At 42.9% G+C, this 21,385-nt stretch overlaps 1 protein-coding gene across 1 annotated transcript in view; it reads left to right on the top strand.

The window, feature by feature from the left end:
* Positions 1-20,424, top strand: part of LOC311118286 (uncharacterized protein) — a gene marked incomplete at its 5' end in the record, with an annotated part of 68,183 nt that extends 47,759 nt beyond the window's left edge. The window contains one exon of the mRNA XM_084193114.1: positions 17,138-20,424. Coding sequence (XP_084049240.1) covers positions 17,138-18,779 — 1,642 coding nt within the window. The 3' untranslated portion in view covers positions 18,780-20,424. The remainder of the gene's footprint in view (positions 1-17,137) is intronic.
* Positions 20,425-21,385: the final 961 nt, after the last annotated feature.

Below are 21,385 nucleotides of genomic sequence, written 5' to 3'. Positions count from 1 at the left end.
ACGTGTTTTTATCAGTTGTTGCAAAAACAACAACAACTGAACAATCACATTTACATAAGTATTCAGACCCTTTACTCAGTACTTTGTTTAAGCACCTTTGGCAGTGATTACAGCCAAAGTCTTAATGTGTATGACGCTATAACCTTGGTACACCTGTATTTGGGGAGTTTCTCCCATTCCTCTCTGCAGATCCTCAAGCTCTGTCAGGTTGGATGGGGTGCGTTGCTGCACAGCTATTTTCAGGTCTCCAGAGATGTTCGATTGGGTTTAAGTCCCGGCTCTGGCTGGGCCACTCAAGGACATTCAGAGACTTGTCCCGAAGCCACTCCTGCGTTGTCTTGGCTGTGTGCTTAGGGTCGTTGTCCTGTTGGAAGGTGAACATTCGCCCCGGTCTTGAGGTCCTGAACGCACTGGAGCAGGTTTTCATCAAGGATCTCTCTGTACTTTGCTCCAATCATCTTTCCCTCTATCCTGACTAGGCTCCCAGTCCCTGCCGCTGAACAACATCCCCGCAGCAATATGCTTCCACCACCATGCTTCACCATAAGGATGGTGCCAGGTTTCCTCCAGACGTGATGCTTGTCATTCAGGCCAAGAAGTTCAATCTTGGTTTCATCAGACCAGAGAATCTTGTTTCTCATGGTCCGAGTCCTTTAGGTGCCTTTTGGCAAACTCCAAGCGGGCTGTCATGTGCCTTTTGCTGAGGAGTGGCTTCCGTCTGGCCACTCTACCATAAAGGCCTGATTGGTGGAGTGCTGAAGAGATGGTTGTCCTTCTGGAAGGTTCTCACATTTCCATAGAGGAACTCTGGAGCTCTGTCAGAGTGACCATCATGTTCTTGGTCACCTATATAGACAGTTGTGTGACTTTCCAAATCATCTCCAATCAATTGAATTTACCACAGTTGGACTCCAATTAAGTTTTAGAAACATCTCAAGGATGATCAATGGAAACAGGATCCACCTGAGCTCAATTTCGAGTCTCATAGCAAAGGGTCTGAATACTTATGTAAACAAGGTATTTCTGCTGTTTTTATTTTTAATACATTTTCAAAAATGTCTAAGAACCTGTTTTCACTTTGTCATTATGAGGTATTGTGTGTAGATTGATGAGGATTTTTTTTATTTAATCAATTTCAGAATAAGGCTGTAACGTAACAAATTGTGGAAAATGTCAAGGGGTCTGAATACTTTCCTAATGCACTGTACATATCCACAAGTGGACCTAGAAGTTTGTCCTTAAATATCTATTGGGAGCCCATCTGGACCTTCTGCTTTACCTCCCTTCATATTGAAAATAGCATCAAATATTTCAACACCATCCAATTCCTTTTCCAGATCCAATTTTGGTTTATTTCTACAGGATCCATTGATAATTGTCCTTGTAAATTATGAATTGCATTAAAGGCTGAATTTTACTTCTTAATGTGCCAGGCCAGCAATTTACCAGGTTTTTCACCTTGATCATAGAAGGACTGTTTCTGCCTAGTTAAGCTGTTTTCAGCCTTTGAGGTGAGAAGTTCTTCATACTGAGCTTTAAGACCAAATCATTCCTTGTTTACTTCTACTGAGTTATCCAAAAAAGCTTCCCTCTCCAATTCTCTCATTTTGCGCTCCGTCTCTCATTTTCTGATTTTATTTTATTTTAAACTGGTAAAACGTTTAATTTGCTCCCAAATATGTGCTTTGAAAGCCTCCCATCTGGTACTCGCTGACGTTTGGTCAGTGTTCAATGTCAAATAAACATCTATATGCACTCCAACGTAATGTAAGAAGTCTGGGTCCTGTAACCATATGGGATGCAAACGCCATCTAGAGGATCCTTTTACTAGTTTTGTATCCCTATAGAATAATGACACAAGGGAATGGTCATTCAAAACAATAGTATCATATCCACTTCCTGCTACATTGGGAAGCAATGAGCAATAAACTAAAAAGTAGTCTACATGAGAATATGATTTAAATGTTGACGAGTAACATGAGTACTCCCTTTTACTCGGGTACTGAGTCCTCCAAGGTTCACATAGATTTAAGTCCTTAATGAAATGCTGTAATTTCTTTCTACTCTGCGAGTGGGAAGTGTCTAAACCAGAGGAGCAATCTAGATGAGGATCAAGAGTGCAATTAAAGTCCCCTGCCATTAGGACTTTACCAGGAATGGAGGCTATCAATAGAAATACATTCTCAAAGAATTTGGGATTATCATCATTAGGACCATAAACATTATCCAGATTAATATGCTCATTCAAAAGAGTTCCCTGTATCTAAATGTATCTACCAGCTGTATCAGTTATAATAGTATCCACTTGAAACGAAACAGATTAGTGAATTAAAACCATAACACCATGAGAATGAGAGGAGAAACAGGATGCTATTACTTGCCCTTGTCATCTCCTGCATACTTTAAGTAGCTCATCCTTCAACAAGTGAGTTTCTTATAGGAACACAATAGATTAATGAAGTTGTTTAAGCCTAGTAATGACCTGTTTTAAGCTTGGATAGTTTACAAACTCCACAGACATTCCACAAAGTAAATTTAAGTTTTGCATTTGAAGTCATTTAATCAAAGATGTAAACATGGAATAAGCTATAGCATAAAGTAATATCTAAAATATGTTTAGTAACCACAAGGATCGCATGAATATTTTGTAGTGAGGAAAATATGTAAAGATCTGTTGAAACAAACATAAATATTTCCTAACAGTAAAACACTGAACTCCATTTCACTGTCTCCCTAACCGAGACAACCAACGCTTCCTCTCCCACCTCCCCCTAATCATAGAGTGTAGCCTGGTGGACGACTGATCCATTAAAGAGAGCAGTCTAACCTAAGCGAAGCTAAACAAAACAAAGTATCTCCTGCCTACTCTCGGCCATTACTTCTCACAAACAAAACAAAAGGCCTATCTAGCAAGATGATATGTAAAATATCACATAGTATTTTGTTTGAAATGTAGCAAAGAATAGCTCCACCTAAAACAGTAACGCTAGTTAGTGAAGCCTGAGACTAACTTTACAGTATGGACCGTCCAAAATAGTCGTAGATGATCCACAACACAGGGTCTTTTGCTAGTAGCTACCAAGTAACAAAATGGCGCATACATATAGCGTTAACATTTACGTCATTTAGCAGACGCTCTTATCCAGAGCGACTTACAAATTGGTGCATTCACCTTATAGCCAGTGGGATAACCACTTTACAATATGTATTTTTTTGGGGGGGTGGGGTAAGGGGGGGTAGAAGGATTACTTTATCCTATCCCAGGTATTCCTTAAAGAGGTGGGGTTTCAAGTGTCTCCGGAAGGTGGTGAGTGACTCCGCTGTCCTGGCGTCGTGAGGGAGCTTGTTCCACCATTGGGGTGCCAGAGCAGCGAACAGTTTTGACTGGGCAGAGTGGGAACTGTGTTTCCGCAGAGGTAGGGGGGCCAGCAGGCCAGAGGTGGATGAACGCAATGCCCTCGTTTGGGTGTAGGGACTGATGAGAGCCTGAAGGTACGGAGGTGCCGTTCCCCTCACAGCTCTGTAGGCAAGCACCATGGTCTTGTAGCAGATGCGAGCTTCAACTGGAAGCCAGTGGAGTGTGCGGAGGAGGGGGGTGACGTGAGAGAACTTGGGAAGGTTGAACACCAGACGGGCTGCGGCATTCTGGATGAGTTGTAGGGGTTTAATGGCACAGGCAGGGAGCCCAGCCAACAGCGAGTTGCAGTAATCCAGACGGGAGATGACAAGTGCCTGGATTAGGACCTGTGCCGCTTCCTGTGTAAGGCAGGGTCGTACTCTCCGAATGTTGTAGAGCATGAACCTACAGGATTGGGTCACCGCCTTGATGTTAGCGGAGAACGACAGGGTGTTGTCCAGGGTCACGCCAAGGCTCTTTGCACTCTGGGAGGAGGACACAACAGAGTTGTCAACCGTGATGGCGAGATCATGGAACGGGCAGTCCTTCCCCGGGAGGAAGAGCAGCTCCGTCTTGCCGGGGTTCAGCTTGAGGTGGTGAGCCGTCATCCACACTGATATGTCTGCCAGACATGCAGAGATGTGATTCGCCACCTGGTTATCAGAAGGGGGAAAGGAGAAGATTAGTTGTGTGTCGTCTGCGTAGCAATGATAGGAGAGGCCATGTGAGGATATGACAGAGCCAAGTGACTTGGTGTATAGCGAGAATAGGAGAGGGCCTAGAACTGAGCCCTGGGGGACACCAGTGGTGAGAGCACGTGGTGCGGAGACAGATTCTCGCCACGCCACTTGGTAGGAGCGACCGGTCAGGTAGGACGCAATCCAAGAGTGAGCCGTGCCGGAGATGCCCAACTCAGAGAGGGTGGAGAGGAGGATCTGATCGTTCACAGTATCAAAGGCAGCAGACAGGTCTAGAAGGACAAGAGCAGAGGAGAGAGAGTTAGCTTTAGCAGTGCGGAGAGCCTCCGTGACACAGAGAAGAGCAGTCTCAGTTGAATGACCAGTCTTGAAACCTGACTGGTTTGGATCAAGAAGGTCATTCTGAGAGAGATAGCAAGAGAGTTGGCTAAAGACGGCAAGCTCAAGAGTTTTGGAGAGAAAAGAAAGAAGGGATACTGGTCTGTAGTTGTTGACATCGGAGGGATTGAGTGTAGGTTTTTTGAGAAGGGGTGCAACTCTCACTCTCTTGAAGATGGAAGGGACATAGCCAGCGGTCAAGGATGAGTTGATGAGCGAGGTGAGGTAAGGGAGAAGGTCACCGGAGATGGTCTGGAGAAGAGGAGGGGATAGGGTCAAGCGGGCAGGTTGTTGGGAGGCCGGCCGTCACAAGTCGCAAGATTTCATCTGGAGAGAGAGGGGAGAAAGAAATCAAAGCATAGGGTAGGGCAGTGTGAGCAGGACCAGCAGTGTCATTTGACTTAACAAACGAGGGTCGGATGTCGTCAACCTTCTTTTCAAAATGGTTGACGAAGTCATCCACAGAGAGGGAGGGAGGGAGGGGGGGATTCAGCAGGGAGGAGAAGGTGGCAAAGAGCTTCCTAGGGTTAGAGGCAGATGCTTGGAATTTAGAGTGGTAGAAAGTGGCTTTATCAGCAGAAACAGATGAAGAAAATGTAGAGAGGAGGGAGTGAAAAGATGCCAGGTCCGCAGGGAGTCTAGTTTTCCTCCATTTCTGCTCGGCTGCCCGGAGCCCTGTTCTGTGAGCTCACAATGAGTCGACAAGCCACGGAGCAGGAGGGGAGGGGAGGACCGAGCCGGCCGGGATGATAGGGGACATAGAGAGTCAAAGGATGGAGAAAGGGGGGAGAGGAGGGTTGAGGAGACAGAATCAGGAGATTGGAGGGAGAAGGATTGAGCAGAGGGAAGAGATGATAGGATGGAAGAGGAGAGAGTAGCGGGAGAGAGAGAGCGAAGGTTGCGACGGCGCATTACCATCTGAGCAGGGGCAGAGTGAGTAGTGTTGGAGGAGAGTGAGAGAGAAGGATACAAAGTAGTGGTCGGAGACATGGAGGGGAGTTGCAGTGAGATTAGTAGAAGAACAGCATCTAGTAAAGATGAGGTCAAGCGTATTGCCTGCCTTGTGAGTAGGGGGGGACGGTGAGAGGGTGAGGTCAAAAGAGGAGAGTAGTGGAAAGAAGGAGGCAGAGAGAAATTAGTCAAAGGTAGACGTAGGGAGGTTAAAGTCACCCAGAACTGTGAGGGGTGAGCCATCCTCAGGACAGGAACTTGTCAAGCTCATTGATGAACTCTCCAAGGGAACCTGGAGGGCGATAAATGACAAGGATGTTAAGCTTGAATGGGCTAGTGACTGTGACAGCATGGAATTCAAATGAGGAGATGGACAGATGGGTCAGGGGAAAAAGAGAGAATGTCCACTTGGGAGAGATGAGGATTCCTGTGCCACCACCCCGTTGACCAGATGCTCTCGGGGTATGCGAGAACACATGGTCAGACGAGGAGAGAGCAGTAGGAGCAGCAGTGTTTTCAGTGGTAATCCATGTTTCCGTCAGCGCCAAGAAGTCGAGGGACTGGAGGGTAGCATAGGCTGAGATGAACTCTGCCTTGTTGGCAGCAGAACGGCAGTTCCAGAGGCTGCCGGAGACCTGGAACTCCACGGGGGTTGTGCGTGCAGGGACCACCAGGTTAGAGAGGCAGCAGCCACGCATTTTGAGGCGTTTGTATAGCCTGTGCGGAGAGGAGAGAACAGGGATAGACAGACACATAGTTGATAGGCTACAGAAAATGGCTACAATAATGCAAAGGAGATCGGAATGAAATTAACTAAACATCTGGGAAAGCGAGAGAGCGGGGCCTCCCTCATTTACGTTTCACTGAAACACCCAAATATAACTCTCCCAACTTCCACCTCAGAAACTGTAATTGTTGTAAACTACAGCAGTTCAATGTTTTCTAGGAATAGACTAACTTAGTTTATTCAGCTAGCTAACTTGGTACAGTATTCTTCCGTGAAAACCATCCAGGGCACCTAGTCCTATGACGCCACATCCAACTAGCATGCCAGCCTCCAACAACACGGTTTAGCACCACTCCTCGGCCACAACAAACCACCAGTGTGTTAACACACCAAGCAGATCATTTGTGTCCTGTCTAACGTTGTGGGTTAGTCCCGACAGCTTGAGCGAGTCCGTCGTCAACTTATTCAGCCAGTTAGTTAGCTAGAATAGTTAGCATACTAGCTAGCCAATGCTTTCTGCTAACGAAAAACCCCCTCCACCCACGGCACAAACACACAGAGAGAGCCAAGCTAACGTTAACTAGTCACCCATGTCCCGAATTCCCTTGAACGACTCTGGCTACCAGTATGTAAAAACAAAACACAAATGTAGGTTATAACTTACCCCTAACAGCAACTGTTAGCTAGCCACTGAATCGACTCAGCCAGTTTGTCTGTTCGCTAGGTCGTTCCAGCTATTGTTTAGTAGCTATCCAGGTAGCAACAAGCTAGCTACATTTAGAGCACAGTAGCTACTTACTACCTAACGTTAACGCTTCAGACAATGAGGTTAGAAAAATAGCTGAATGGTAGGCATTATTGTATGTAATTATTGTAGGCAGCTAGCTGGCGTAATTACAGGCACTCTTAAGCGTGAAACAACTATCCACAGTTGCTAATAGTTACCAGTAGCTACCCGCTAGCTAGTCCAGGAAGTGGGTTAGCTAGCCTCGTGCTTCACCGGGCTCAGCCGAATACAATACTTACCTACAATAATTACATACAACAACCCACGATAACTACCTACAATACCTAACTACAATCTAACTACATAGTTTAAGCTTTACTCTACACCATATAAGCCATATAAGCCAAGCTTACCTCCCGCCAGAGAGAGACACAACCTCACCCGACGAACGGGTGTTAACGTAGTATATCATGATACGTTTATAAACCAAAAAAAAGTTTCAAAGACCAGAAATGAACAGCCTACGTGAGAAAAAGAGATCGTTGAATATGTGCTACGTTACCCAAAGGCCCTATGCACATGATGTTAGGTGTCAATCATTTTAGTACAAGGACATGATCGAAAGGCCTCCATCATTCTTAAATGGAAGAAGTGTGGAACCACCAATACTTTTTCTAGAGCTGGCTGCCCGGACAAACTAAGCAATCGGGGGAGAAAGGCCTTGGTCAGGGAGGTCCAGAGCTCCAGAGTTCTGTGGCGATAGGAGAACCTTCCAGAAGGACAACCATCTCTGCAGAACTCCACCAATCAGGCCTTTATGGTAGAGTGGCTAGACGGAAGCCACTCCTCATGAAAAGGTACATGACTGCCCGCTGGGAGTTTGCCAAAAGACACCTAAAGGACTCTCAGACCATGCCAAGCGTCACGTCTGGAGGAATCGTGGCACCATTCCAACGGTGAAGCATGGTGGTGGCACCATCATGCTGTGGGGATGTTTTTCAGTGGCAAGGACTGGGAGACCAGTCAAGATCGAGGGAAAGATGAACGGAGCAAAGTACAGAGAGACCTGAAAATAGCTGTGCGGCGACACTACCCATCTAACCTGACAAGCTTGAGAGGATCTGCAGAGAAACTCCCCAAATACAGGTATGCCAAGCTTATAGCGTCATACCCAAGAAGACTTGAGGCTGTAATCACTGCCAAAGGTGCTTCAACAAAGTACTGAGTAAAGTCTGAATACAGTTTTTTTTATTATTATTATGTTTGCAAAAATGGTGTCATAAAACCTAGCGGTCAAACAGGGAAATGGTTCCAATCATTTTTCCTTTTTATTCATTTTAGAAACACTTAAAATAAGGGCTGTGTAGGCTTACCCTGTCGTGACTTTTAGCAATATATTCTGCTCTATTTCCTCTCAGATTTTAAAACGCTAATTATCATAAAAGTAGACATCATGCAAAACAACAAATCACTGCAAACTCCTGCACCTTTGCTACAGGTGTTGTGTCAATTTAAAACTTGCACAAGACAGTTCACAGATTTGTCCATTTAAATAAATGTAGCCTATTTATTCATTACTACATTTAGCTAACATTATATAGTTAACCCAGAGATCCTTACCTTTGACTCGATTCTGCAATTTTGTCCAGATCATCATGGCATTTGTAGTTCTTTATGATAGCCACATTAGCAGCTAATTACCATTTAATTTTTTGGGGGGTAAATATAGGCAAATATATTGATCAAAGTCACCTTGTCCTAGAGAGATTTACACGGTTATCAAAACGCCACTCCAGGATAAGCCTACATGAAACACAGCCCTTATTTTAAGTGTTTCTAAAATCCCCTATGAGAAAAATTAATGGTGTAAAAATGATTGGAACCATTTCCTTGTTTGACTGCTAGGTTTTATGGGTATTATCATTTATACTGTGGTACTCCATTGGTGTGCAGCTACCTGAAGCTAGTGGGGTGTGGATGAGCTGAGACACGTGGTAAGATGGCGGACAAGAAAAAAAGTGGAATGGGGGATTGCAACCTTCTGGAAGATCTGATGAAGGAGAAGATGAAGGACGAGGACAAAGGAGAAAAGTGGAATATGTTTTGAGTGAATATGGAATGGAAGATCTCACAGAACTTTTAGAAGAGCTACAGGAGGAAAGTGAACGTGACGAGAGTGAGGATGAATTAACTGTGGTGGCAGGTGCAGTGATGACCGCTGAGAAGGAGCTGAGTGTAGAGGGAAGCAGTGTGGCGAGGGAGGTTATCGTCTAGTGTATAAAGAGTAATACGTGCTCCAGTTGCCAGAGAACCTGAGGATGAAGGACCTGCGGTGAGGAACTCCGAGTTCGGGCCTCGTTCCCAGGATGATTCTGGCCCAGTGGGACTGAGATTTGTAGAGAGAATGGATCCATATGTGGTGTCAGGTTAGGTGGAGAAGAGGTTGGGGACTGTTGAGTTGGTCATAGCCGGCCGCGACCGGGAGACCCATGGGGCGGCGCACCATTGGCCCAGCGTCGTCCAGGGTAGGGGAGGGAATGGCCGGCAGGGATGTAGCTCAGTTGGTAGAGCATGGCGTTTGCAACGCCAGGGTTGTGGGTTCGATTCCCACGGGGAGCCAGTATAAAAAAATTAATAAAAATAATAATGTATGCACTAACTGTAAGTCGCTCTGGATAAGAGCGTCTGCTAAATGACTAAAATGTAAATGTTGGTGAAGGTAACTCGGAGTGGACTGGTGATTATTTATTGTTTCTCCTCTGTCCAGAGGGAGCGGGCGCTCCGGATTACGTGATTAGAGACAGGAATTGTGACTTGAATTGCTCTCTGGAACAGGGTGGCATTGATAGGAGTGATAACGGGGTTAGGTCTAAGTGTTGAGGATGAGCAGTTGAAATGGAAGATTCCAGGTGTCTGTGACACCCTCCGTTTGGTGAGACGTAGATCCGGTGTAGAGCGTGGGGAAACAGAGAATACATTATCTGTCATGCTGGATTTTGATAGATAGTCTCTGCCCGATAAGGTCAAGGTAGGAAGTGTCAGTTATCCTGTGAGCGATTTTGTTCCGTAAATACTACAGTGTTTTAGGGGTGAAGTTTATGGGCCTGTTGCAGCAGTGTGTAGGCGTGAGATGCCTAGATGTGATAAGTGTGCAGGAGGGCATGAGATGAAGAAATGTGTGGTATCGGTGGAGAAAGTTCTGTGTGTTCGTTGTGGGGGTGCTAACGGGCTGGAGATCTGAGGTGTCAGGTGAGAGAAAGGCAGATTGAGGTTGCCAGGGTTACCGTAGTACAGAAAGTGTTGTATACCGAAGCATTGAAGAGAGTGGTAGAGGAAGATGGGTACAGGGTGAGGGATCTTGAGAGGATTCCTGTGAGTACGCAGAGACCAAGAGAGAGTGATGGGAAGAATATGTGCTTCAGTAAGGTGGACATTTTAGCATTAATAGCAATGGTTGTCAATTGTACTTCAGAAATGGATTGAAAGTCCCAGAAAATAGAGGCTGTGGTGGCAGCGTCAGAGAAGTACTTGGGATTGCAAGATTTACTGCAGAACAGCTGCAGGGGGTGTTGAGTGGTAGTGGTCTGGCGTAGGACTAGATGGTGTTAAATAGTGGAATGGGGTGGTTGGTTTTTGTTGTGGAAAATCGCCACGAAGGGACTCAAAGTCAAACTTAAATGAATCATTATTTTTTATCAGCAAGCTGGAGAGGTTCCAACAAACTTAAAAGCACCATAGTACACGTCGGTCGGGAGCTCTGCCGGGGAAGTCCCGTTAGTTGTCCTATATACTGCTTACACAGACAAGTTATATTTGCATGATTTAGCTTATTAATAATTAATTTATCATTAACATTTTGTTCCTGCTAGTGACCGACCAATACCTCACAAGGCTTCTTCTCTCCAAGCTGAGACCTTGAAACTGAGATATCCCTTTTGGTTCCCAGAACAATGTTCTGGGCGTACTGCCAATTGGGCTGAGAAGATCAGTCACCTGCACGAACCAAGAACATTTACCCTCACATTTTTTAGAGCAGGCTAATACTGCAATTTTGTATTAATTACCGTATCAATGAATTTAATGTATGTAGTCTGTGAATGGCCTCACACACCAGTACAGTAGGTGGCGGTGTATGCACCTAAAAGTTGGATGCACTGCAACCAGTTGCAAATGTTGTACGTCAATCAAGTGATCTGGATACACTTATTTCGGAAGGTGGATTTTTTTTGGATTTACAGCCACAGTTATTAATTGTACTGCAGCTGAGAAGTTTTGGGGCCTCCAAGACTTCACGGCAGAAGCCCTGCAAGGAATACTGTTGCCAGAAAATTTAACGCCCTCACAGGATCCTTCTGAGCCTGTGAATGGACCTGATTAGAACAGAAAAGCTGATTTAGTTCAATTAAGATTTCGTTATTGATAGTTTGTATGATTAAAAATATATATACTGCTTACACTGAACAAACATATAAACGCAACATGTAAAGTGTTGGTCCCATGTTTCATGAGGTGAAAGAAAATATCCCAGAAATGTTCCAGACACAACCTTATTTCTAAAATGTTGTGCAAAAATGTGTTTACATCCATGTTAGGAAGCATTTCTCCTTTGCCAAGATAATCCATCCACCTGACAGGTGTGGCATATCAAGAAGCTGATTAAATAGCATGATCATCATTACACAGGTGCACCTTGTGTTGGGGACAAGAGTAGCTGAGGAGGTGCTTGGCAGCATCTAATGGGGATCCCTAACAAATACAAAAATGCCACTCATACATACAACACAATGCCACAGATGTCTCAAGTTTTGAGGGAGCATGCAATTGGCATGCTGACTGCAGGAATGTCCACCAGAGCTGTTGCCAGAGAATGTTAGGTTAATTTATCTACCATTAGCTGCCTCCAATGTTGTTTTAGAGAATCTTGCAGTATGCCCATCCAGCCTCACAACTGCTGACCACCGTGTATGGCGTTGTGTGGGCGTGCGGTTTGCTGATGTCAATGTTGTGAACCGAGTGCCCCATGGTGGTTTCGGGGTTATGGAATGGGATGGCATAAGCTACAGACAACTAACACAATTGCATTTTATCGATGGCAATTTGAATGCACAGAGATGCCATGACAAAATCCTGAGGCCCATTGTCCTGCCATTCATCCACCTCCATCACCTCGTGTTTTAGCATGATAATGCACGGCCCCATGTCGCAAGGATCTGTACACAATTGAACATGCTGAAAATGTCCCAATACTTCCATGGCCTGCATACTCACCAGACATGTCACCCTTTGAGCATGTTTGGGATGGTCTGGATTGACGTGTACCACAGCTTGTTCCAGTTCCCGACAATATCCAGGAGTTTTGCACAGCCATTGAAGAGGAGTGGGACAACATTCCACAGGCCACAATCAACAGCCTGATTAACTTTATGCAAAGGAGAAGTGTCCCGGAGGAGGCAGCGGCAGCTACCCACTTCTCCAGTGCTTCATTTGTAAATTGGGCGGTGCCGGAACCAAAAGTGAGCCCGAGAGGGGGGGTGACCTGGGGGGCTCTGAGGTACCAGAACAGATCAAAATAAACAACATTTATAACAAAGCATTGCATGCATTATCATGGCTTTCGCGTTGCAGTGCTGTGGAGCCGCTTGCAGAAGTTACACACATGGAGTACATTTTTTGTAGCCTAGAGTCCGGGGAAAATGTGTTCTTTTTATAAATGGATTTCATGCAATTCTACATCATTTTAGATAACTGGAGTCTTTCACAGAATATTTTTTTAATACCACACAAATGATCAAAATGACAGGCTACTTTGACACTGAGAATCTGAGATCAATAAAAACGACCTTGTTGTCACGTTCGTTTAAGGACGGGTCAGACCAAGGCGCAGCGTGATATGCGTACATGTTTATTAAATATTAAACAAAACAACAAACGAAATGTGACGTCCAAGGCAACACAACATACCTTAACTGGAACAAGATCCCACAACTTGACAGTGCCAATAGGCTGCCTAGTATGGTCCCCAATCAGAGACAACGAGCGACAGCTGCCTCTGATTGGGAACCACACCGGCCAACATAGAAATATACATACTAGATCCCAAACATAGAAAAAGCACAACAAGGAATATACACACCCTGACTCAACATATAAGCGTCCCCTGAGTCAGGACGTGACACTTGTCTTGAATCCATCAATAGCCGAGGCCCCTAAGTTGCAGAGAAACACATTGTACAATATGAGGAGGAAGATATAGTCCTAAAAAAGCTTTCTAGTTTCACTGACTCACCCAATGATTTGCAGCTCACTCACCGGCCAAAAGCTTATCTCTCTCTTGCTTTACTTTTTTAAACAATGCTGTTCGCTCAATAGGCCTATTTGGAAGTTGATAACTTGGTAACATAGAGACATTAGTATTTTATTTTCAGCAGGATCCATTTGCTTTACAACCTGTGTTTTCCAGCGATTGTATTAGAAATATTTGTGAAAGGCCTGTTTTGGCTGCATGCTGTTAACTGACAGATTTGCCACACGTTAGGCATGCCTTGTGATTTGGCTACACACAATCCACAGCTAGGCTATTTTAAAAAAAATAGCTATGGATCCTCTGTGGCGAAATTCTAAGCTTACTCCTGGTGGAGTATTGGGAATTATTTAATTTCTTTCTGAACAGACTGCAGAGTGCTGCAGCACCTCCAGCACACTTCCCTCAGCTATTATTCTATTAGGAGATAAATGATGAAGTGCAATGCTGGAGAGAAGAGAGTTGCCGGCTTATGTCTATAACAGCACAGAAATGGGAGAGAGATCATAGAAGGTGAATGTCATTTTATTTCTGTGAGAGATACAGGCGTGCTTCTCTCTCTCACCTCAGCAATAGCCACACCTTGTTCTAGGCTACAATGTTGCGCAAACCATAAACCCGGGACGGCCCAACATTAACCAATTCTTAGAATATCATGCACGTTTTCACATTACGTTTTTTTAGGGGGCATGACAATTACAGAATAATCGAAATGTAATTACTCTGATTGCTTTTATTCGAATTTTTACATTGCAAACAGTGGAAATTATTTTTCTTGCCACAAGAGGTAGGCTACCTGATTCTGGCAAATGGGTTCCGGAACGAAAGACTACAAAACTGAGAGGTACCGGAGGATCCAGCTCAAATTAATCACCGCCCTTCTCATATAATGGGGTAGGGCCATCCCAAGGATCCCTGAACGCACGGACGGTTGCACCAATTATTTTTTATAACTAAACCAAGATAGACCACAGCTGGTCGTTTCCAATGGGAACAGATGAGTCATAGTGGGCAGAGCCAAGCACGAGCTAGCGAGATCCTATTGGCGTGTTCTAGCTCACATCTGCATATTTCTGTTAGGGAACGCCTCCTCTGTGAAGCGCTCGTGTTCAATAACTCAATTCACCTTTGCATTCCTTCTAAATAACGTGATTTAAAAAAATATTTGCAACAGGTAAGTCCACAAAACTTTGTCCACTCTGTGCATAACAGATTTTAGTTTTGGGAACAGAACTGTATTAAGATCAGATGTTTCATCGATTAGAACATTTGCAGAATGTCGGCCAAAATCCATCTCCTTCCACGCACCATTCCTCAGTATAAAGAAAGCACCAGAGCTGTGATGTCAACAAGATAACATTTCTGTCCGTTTCTTTTTATTACTATAGGTATGTGTTATGACGAGTTTCTCTGGCATCAAGTAATTCAGTATGCAAGAGAATAGTTCAACACTTAGATGGAGAGTTGGTTCAAAGTATTTAATATTACAGTACCAGATTCACATGACAAGCGGTACGGGCGTAGCCTATTGTCATCTGAATGACTTACATAGAAAACCTCTTCAGTTTATATAATGCTTTTCAGAGCTAATTCCATCCAATAGTTGCCAAACATTGAGTGTCACTCCTCGCCACATATAGGATCACCCTATATGGTATCGTGTTGCACCCTAGTCAGGATATTCCATCACGTACTCCTTCTAAGATTAGCACCATTGGCCCCCCAGCTATCTTGGCCCGCATACCTTCTGGCACCCACCAGTGACAGAAATAAATACATGGAATGTATGTCATCCTCCAAATCCTTATGCAGCTCTCAATATTCCAAACATTAACTAATACTTTATAAAATACGTAATATCAGTATGTAATAGCACGTTTAAACGTTCTAATATCGAAAGAACATGTCATACAATGCTAGGTAACAAATCCGTTAAGGTATTATCACGTCTGGTAAAGGTTTGGTGTGTTATTTTTATGTCAAACTGAGTAAACCTGGTAACTATTTTACAAGTCACATGGCTAGATACTTTGGGTTTGTCTGAATGGATGTACATCATTTCCTCAAGGTGATTTCATAAAGAATCCATTTATTTTAGATTTCCGAGTTTGTTTTGCGTTTTTTGTTTTGTGTAAAATTAACGAGTTGGTAAAATGGTGCTGCCCACGCGGTCAGCGTCGACGGACTTCAGTGCATCAGAGAGATAATTTCATGGTTGCACTACTGTTTTGAAGCTGACTGTAATGATTATACGTTTTCTAATAATAATATAATATGCCATTTAGCAGACGCTTTTATCCAAAGCGACTTACAGTCATGTGCGCATACATTTTTACGTATGGGTGGTCCCGGGGATCGAATCCACTACCCTGTCGTTACAAGCGCCATGCTCTACCAATTGAGCTACAGAGGACCACGTGTACTAATATTCAGTCACATTCAGTTGTTTCTGTATTTATCGATAAATGTTACTATGGTGTGAATGGAAAATACAATTGGTTTTTGATTGAAATAATACAGTGACTACAAGGTTATTCAGGAAAATAGTACATAGTGCTGCCTAAAACAAACAGTGACCTTGTACTAAATGGCTTTTTTCATTTATGCATTTACTGTACCAGTCAAAAGTTTGGACACACCTACTCATTCAAGAGTTTTTCTTATATTTTACTATTTTCTACATTGTAGAATAATAATGAAGACATTGAAACTATGAAATAACACACATGGAATCATGTAGTAACCAAAAAAGTGTTAAACAAATCAAATATATTTTAGATTTTAGATTCCTCAAAGCAGCCACCCTTTGCCTTGATGACAGCTTTGTAGAATCTTTGTTTTCTACAATGTAGAAAATAGTAAAAATAAAGAAAAATCCTGGAAAGAGTAGGTGTTCTAAATCTTTTGACTGGTACTGTATGTGAATTTGGGAAGAATCTGCTATAGGTTAAGAACCGGCACCTCAAATATCTAGTGCTTGAGCTCCTGTTCCTCTTATAGAATGTTAGCTCAGTATTGTGGAGCTCCTGCACCTAAATATAAACAGTACCGGCACCTATTTCAGTCCAAGTCAAGCACTGAATTAGGTGTTTTAACAAGAAGAAATATAATATATTTTTTGAGATTAAAGAAAGTGCCAGAACTGTCAGGACAATAACTTTTTGTGTCTGTTTCTCATTGTTACTACAGGACCACAATAATTAAATCTGAGGCCGGTAACATCAACAGTGAGGACAAACCCAGCCTGCCTCTCTCCTTCCACACTGAGTCCAAACCTACAGTTACTGGGTCCTGATTGTGACAGTGGTGCCCAGTTTGCACTGTAGGATCCAGAGATGGCATCAGTGAAGCTGGAAGACTGCAGTCAAACACTGGAGCTGAATGTCATCATTAAAGATGAAGAAGAGGAGGAGAAGATTGGGAAATCTGTTTCTCATGGTAAGAGCAGGTTCTATCTAAGTTTGTGTTATTCATTCCATCTTCCCACTGTGCATGAAACGTTGCAGTAGAACTGTTTCATGAACTGTTTCAATGAGAAGGTAGATATTATTTCATGCTACTGACCCTTGCATGGTTTGACACCAATATTGTCAGCATTTGTTTTATTCACTGGGCTATCTGGAGTGATCAGAGAGTAGACTAAAGAAGTGAAGTAGACAAACTGCCAGTGTTTTAAAGTTCTATTAAATGAGTCTGTGTAGTTACTAACCCTTGTGATAGTGAGTGGAGGATGACACTAACCCTTGTGATAGTGAGTGGAGGATGATATGGCTTCTACATCTGCATTGCTTTCTCTTTGGGGTTTTAGGCTGGGTTTCTATAAAACACTTTGTGACAACTTCTGATGTAAAAAGGGCTTCATAAAATACATTTGATTGACATGTATATCACACCAACTGACTGGTTCTTCTGATGTTGTTCACACAGGAGACCATGTTGAGACATTCTCTACATCCAGCGAGCAACAGCAGGAAGATCACAGAGCTAAGAGGTCTCACCATTGCCCACATTGTGAGGAGATTTTCCCAATTCTATCAAAGTTAAAAATACACCTAAAAATACACACAGGAGAGAATCTGTATTTCTGCACTGACTGTGGGAAGAGTTTCACAACATCAAATGCTCTGACAGTTCATCAGAGAGTGCACACTGGAGAGAAGCCTTACTCCTGCTCTGATTGTGTAAAATGCTTCACAACATCAGCTAAGCTAAAACGTCATCAGAGAACACACACAGGAGAGAAGCCTTACTCCTGCTCTGACTGTGGAAATAGTTTCTCTCGACTGGGCGACCTAAAAATACATAAACGTATACACACAGGAGAGAAGCCTTACTCCTGCTCTGATTGTGTAAAATGCTTTACAACATCAGCTGAGCTAAAATGTCATCAGAGAACACACACAGGAGAGAAGCCTTACTTCTGCTCTGACTGTGGGACTAGTTTCTCTCAACTGGGCCACTTAAAAACACATGAACGTATACACACAGGAGAGAAGCCTTACTCCTGCTCTGTTTGTGGAAATAGTTTCTCTCAACCGAGCCACCTAAAACAGCATGAACGTATACATACAGGAGAGAAGCCTTACTCCTGCTCTAATTGTGTAAAGTTCTTCACAACATCAACTAAGCTAAAAGTTCATCAAAGAACACACACAGGAGAGAAGCCTTACTTATGCTCTGACTGTGGGGTGAGTTTCTCTCAACTGTGCAACTTAAGACAACATGTGCGTATACACAAAGGAGAGAAGCCTTACTCCTGCTCTGACTGTGCGGCGAGTTTCTCTCAACCTGGCAACTTAAAACAACATGAACGTATACACACAGGAGAGAAGCCTTACTGCTGCTTTGACTGTAGGAAGAGTTTCTCTACACTTAGCCACTTTAAAAGACACCAAGGTATACATAAGGGAGAGAAGCCTTACTCCTGCCTTGACTGTGGAAAATGTTTTAAATCATCAGCGGAGCTAAAAGTTCATCAGAGAACACACACAGGAGAGAAGCCTTACTTCTGCTCTGACTGTGGAAAATGTTTTAAATCATCAACTGAGCTAAAACGTCATCAGAGAACACACACAGGAGAGAAGCCTTACTCCTGCTCTGACTGTGGAAAGAGTTTCTCTCGACTGGGCGACTTAAAACTACATGAATTTATACATACAGGAGAGAAGCCTTACTCCTGCTCAGATTGTGTAAAATGCTTCACAACATCAGCTAAGCTAAAAGTTCATCAGAGAACACACACAGGAGAGAAGCCTTACTCCTGCTCTGACTGTGGGACAAGTTTCTCTCAACCTGGTAACTTAAAACAACATGAACGTATACATACAGGAGAGAAGCCTTATTCCTGCTCAGATTGTGTAAAATGCTTCACAACATCAGATAAGCTGAATGTTCATCAGAGAACACACACAGGAGAGAAGCCTTACTTCTGTTCTTACTGTGGAAAGAGTTTCTCTCGGCTGGGTGACTTAAAACAACATGAACGTATACATACAAGAGAGAAGCCTTACTCCTGTCCAGATTGTGTAAAATGCTTCACAACATCAGCTAAGCTAAAAGTTCATCAGACAACACACACAGGAGAAAAGCCTTACTTATAAACACATCAACGTATACATTAAGGAGAAAAGACACCAGGTCTCTCAGACCAGTTAAGATTAAAGTCACTTCATCACTTCATTCTCACCTCAGAAAGGAAGTGGTAACAGTGAATTTGATAACATTAAGAAAGAGTAACACTCTATTGTAATCCTATTGTTTCTCACTGTGAGAGAACTGTGCAGAGGAAAGGGAGCGTTATAGAATGTTAGCCTGTCTTGACTTTACTGATCAGTGTTCACCTGGTCAGTTTTGGTGTGTTTTGTTATCTTCTACTGTAAAGATATTGAGATGACCTTGGATTTGCCCTTAGGGTTGAATACACTCAGTGAGGTCTGATAGATGACTGGGTGGTACTGCTTTCCTCTGCAGTTTTCTGTGGGAATGAGCTAGTTCGGACACTCATCGGTACAACACAAGACATGCAGCAAGAGGTTTCTTCACAGTCCCCAGGTCCAGAACAGACGCTGGGAAACACACAGTATTAAATAGAGCCATGACTACATGGAACTCTCTGCCAGGTAACTCACAGTATTAAATAGAGCCATGACTACATGGAACTCTCTGCCAGGTAACTTACAGTATTAAATAGAGCCATGACTACATGGAACTCTCTGCCAGGTAACTCACAGTATTAAATAGAGCCATGACTACATGGAACTCTCTGCCAGGTAACTCACAGTATTAAATAGAGCCATGACTACATGGAACTCTCTGCCAGGTAACTTACAGTATTAAATAGAGCCATGACTACATGGAACTCTCTGCCAGGTAACTCACAGTATTAAATAGAGCCATGACTACATGGAATTCTCTGCCAGGTAACTCACAGTATTAAATAGAGCCGTGACTACATGGAACTCTCTGCCAGGTAACTCAAACTAGCAATAAAACCAGATTCAAAAAAATATAAAATAAAATAAACCTCATGGCACATAAAAAAACAACAACAGGAACTTTTAGCTCAGCTGATATTCTGAAGCATTTTACACATCTCATATGTATATACTGTATTCTATAATATTCTACTGTATCTTAGTCCATGCCGCTCTGTCATTGGTTGTCTATATATGTATATACTGTATTCTATAATATTCTACTGTATCTTAGTCCATGCCGCTCTGTCATTGGTTGTCCATATATGTATATATTCTTAAATTCCATTCCTTACTTAGACTTGTGTGTATTGGGTATATGTTGTGAAATTGTTAGATATTACTTGTTAGATATTACTGCACTGTCGGAGCTAGAAGCACAAGCATTTCGCTACACCCGCTATAACATCTGCTAAACACGTGTATGTGACAAATACAATTTGATTTGATTGGAAGAGACAGATTTTTTTCAAATGTATTTTATATTGTATTTTGCATTGTATTATGCTTGTGATACGTGGTTGGAATACCACTGTGATATGTGGATGTCTCTCCTGGCTATCATAAGATGAATGCACTAGCTCTCTGGATGGGAGCATCTGCAACATGACTAAATTGTAAATGTAGTGCATGATGATGTATTTTATGTATTTTTTGTGTTTCCTGTTTGTACCCCAGGAAGAGTAGCCGCTGGGGATCCTAATAAAATACTACATTGTACTGAATGTATCAGATAGAGATGATGTGATGATCAGTTTTCACCATTAGTCTGTTTTTGGGGCATTTATGAATGTATTATTCAATGTGTTTCTATTGGATATAGTAGTAAAGGCCAAATTCAATATTTTATCAAATCATTTTTAAATATATATTTTTATAACTAAAGGGGTCCTAAAATTCAAAATCAAAGGGAGCATTATAGAATGTTAGCATCTCTTTACTTTACTGATCAGTGTTCACCTGGTCAGTTTTGGTGTGTTTTGTTAACTTCTACTGTAAAGATATTGAGATGACCTTGGATTTGCCTTTAAGGTTGAATATCCTATTTGAGGCGTCTCACAATGGAGTCTGATGGTTAATTGGGTGGTAAATTACATTTACATTTTAGTAATTTAGCAGACGCTCTTATCCAGAGCGACTTACATGAGCAATTAGGGTTAAGTGCCTTGCTCAAGGTCACATCTGCAGTTTTCTGTGGGAATGAGCTAGTAGACACAACATACACTGAGTGTACCAAACATTAAGGACACCTGCTCTTTCCATGACATAGACTGACCAGGTGAACCCAGGTGAAAGCTATGATCCTTAAAGATGTAGTTGTGGTGTATTTATTATGGATCCCCATTAGCTTTCAGCAGAAAACAAGAAACTGCAGTGGGCTAAGGAATGAAAACACTGGACATTGGAGAATTTGAAAAACATTGCCTGGTCTGATGAATCCCAGTTCCTGCTGTTTCATGCTGATGGGAGGACTAAGGTATGGAGAAAACCATGAGTACATGCATCCATGCTGTGTGTCAGCATTGCAGGCTGGTGGTGATGGTGTGGGGTGGGATTTCATGGCACACATTGGGCCCTTGATATAAGTGGAGCAATGTTTGAATGCCACAGGATATCTAAACATCGTTACCAATCAGGTGCATCCCTTCATGGCAGCAGTGTATCCATCTGCAAAATACACTGCTCAAAAAAATAAAGGGAACACTTAAACAACCCATCCTAGATCTGAATGA

Source organism: Coregonus lavaretus (assembly GCF_964263955.1).
Source record: "Coregonus lavaretus genome assembly, contig: HAP1_SCAFFOLD_48, whole genome shotgun sequence".
NCBI lineage: Eukaryota > Metazoa > Chordata > Actinopteri > Salmoniformes > Salmonidae > Coregonus > Coregonus lavaretus.
Note: the sequence above shows the minus strand (reverse complement) of the source record. Positions and strands in the feature narration are given on the sequence as shown.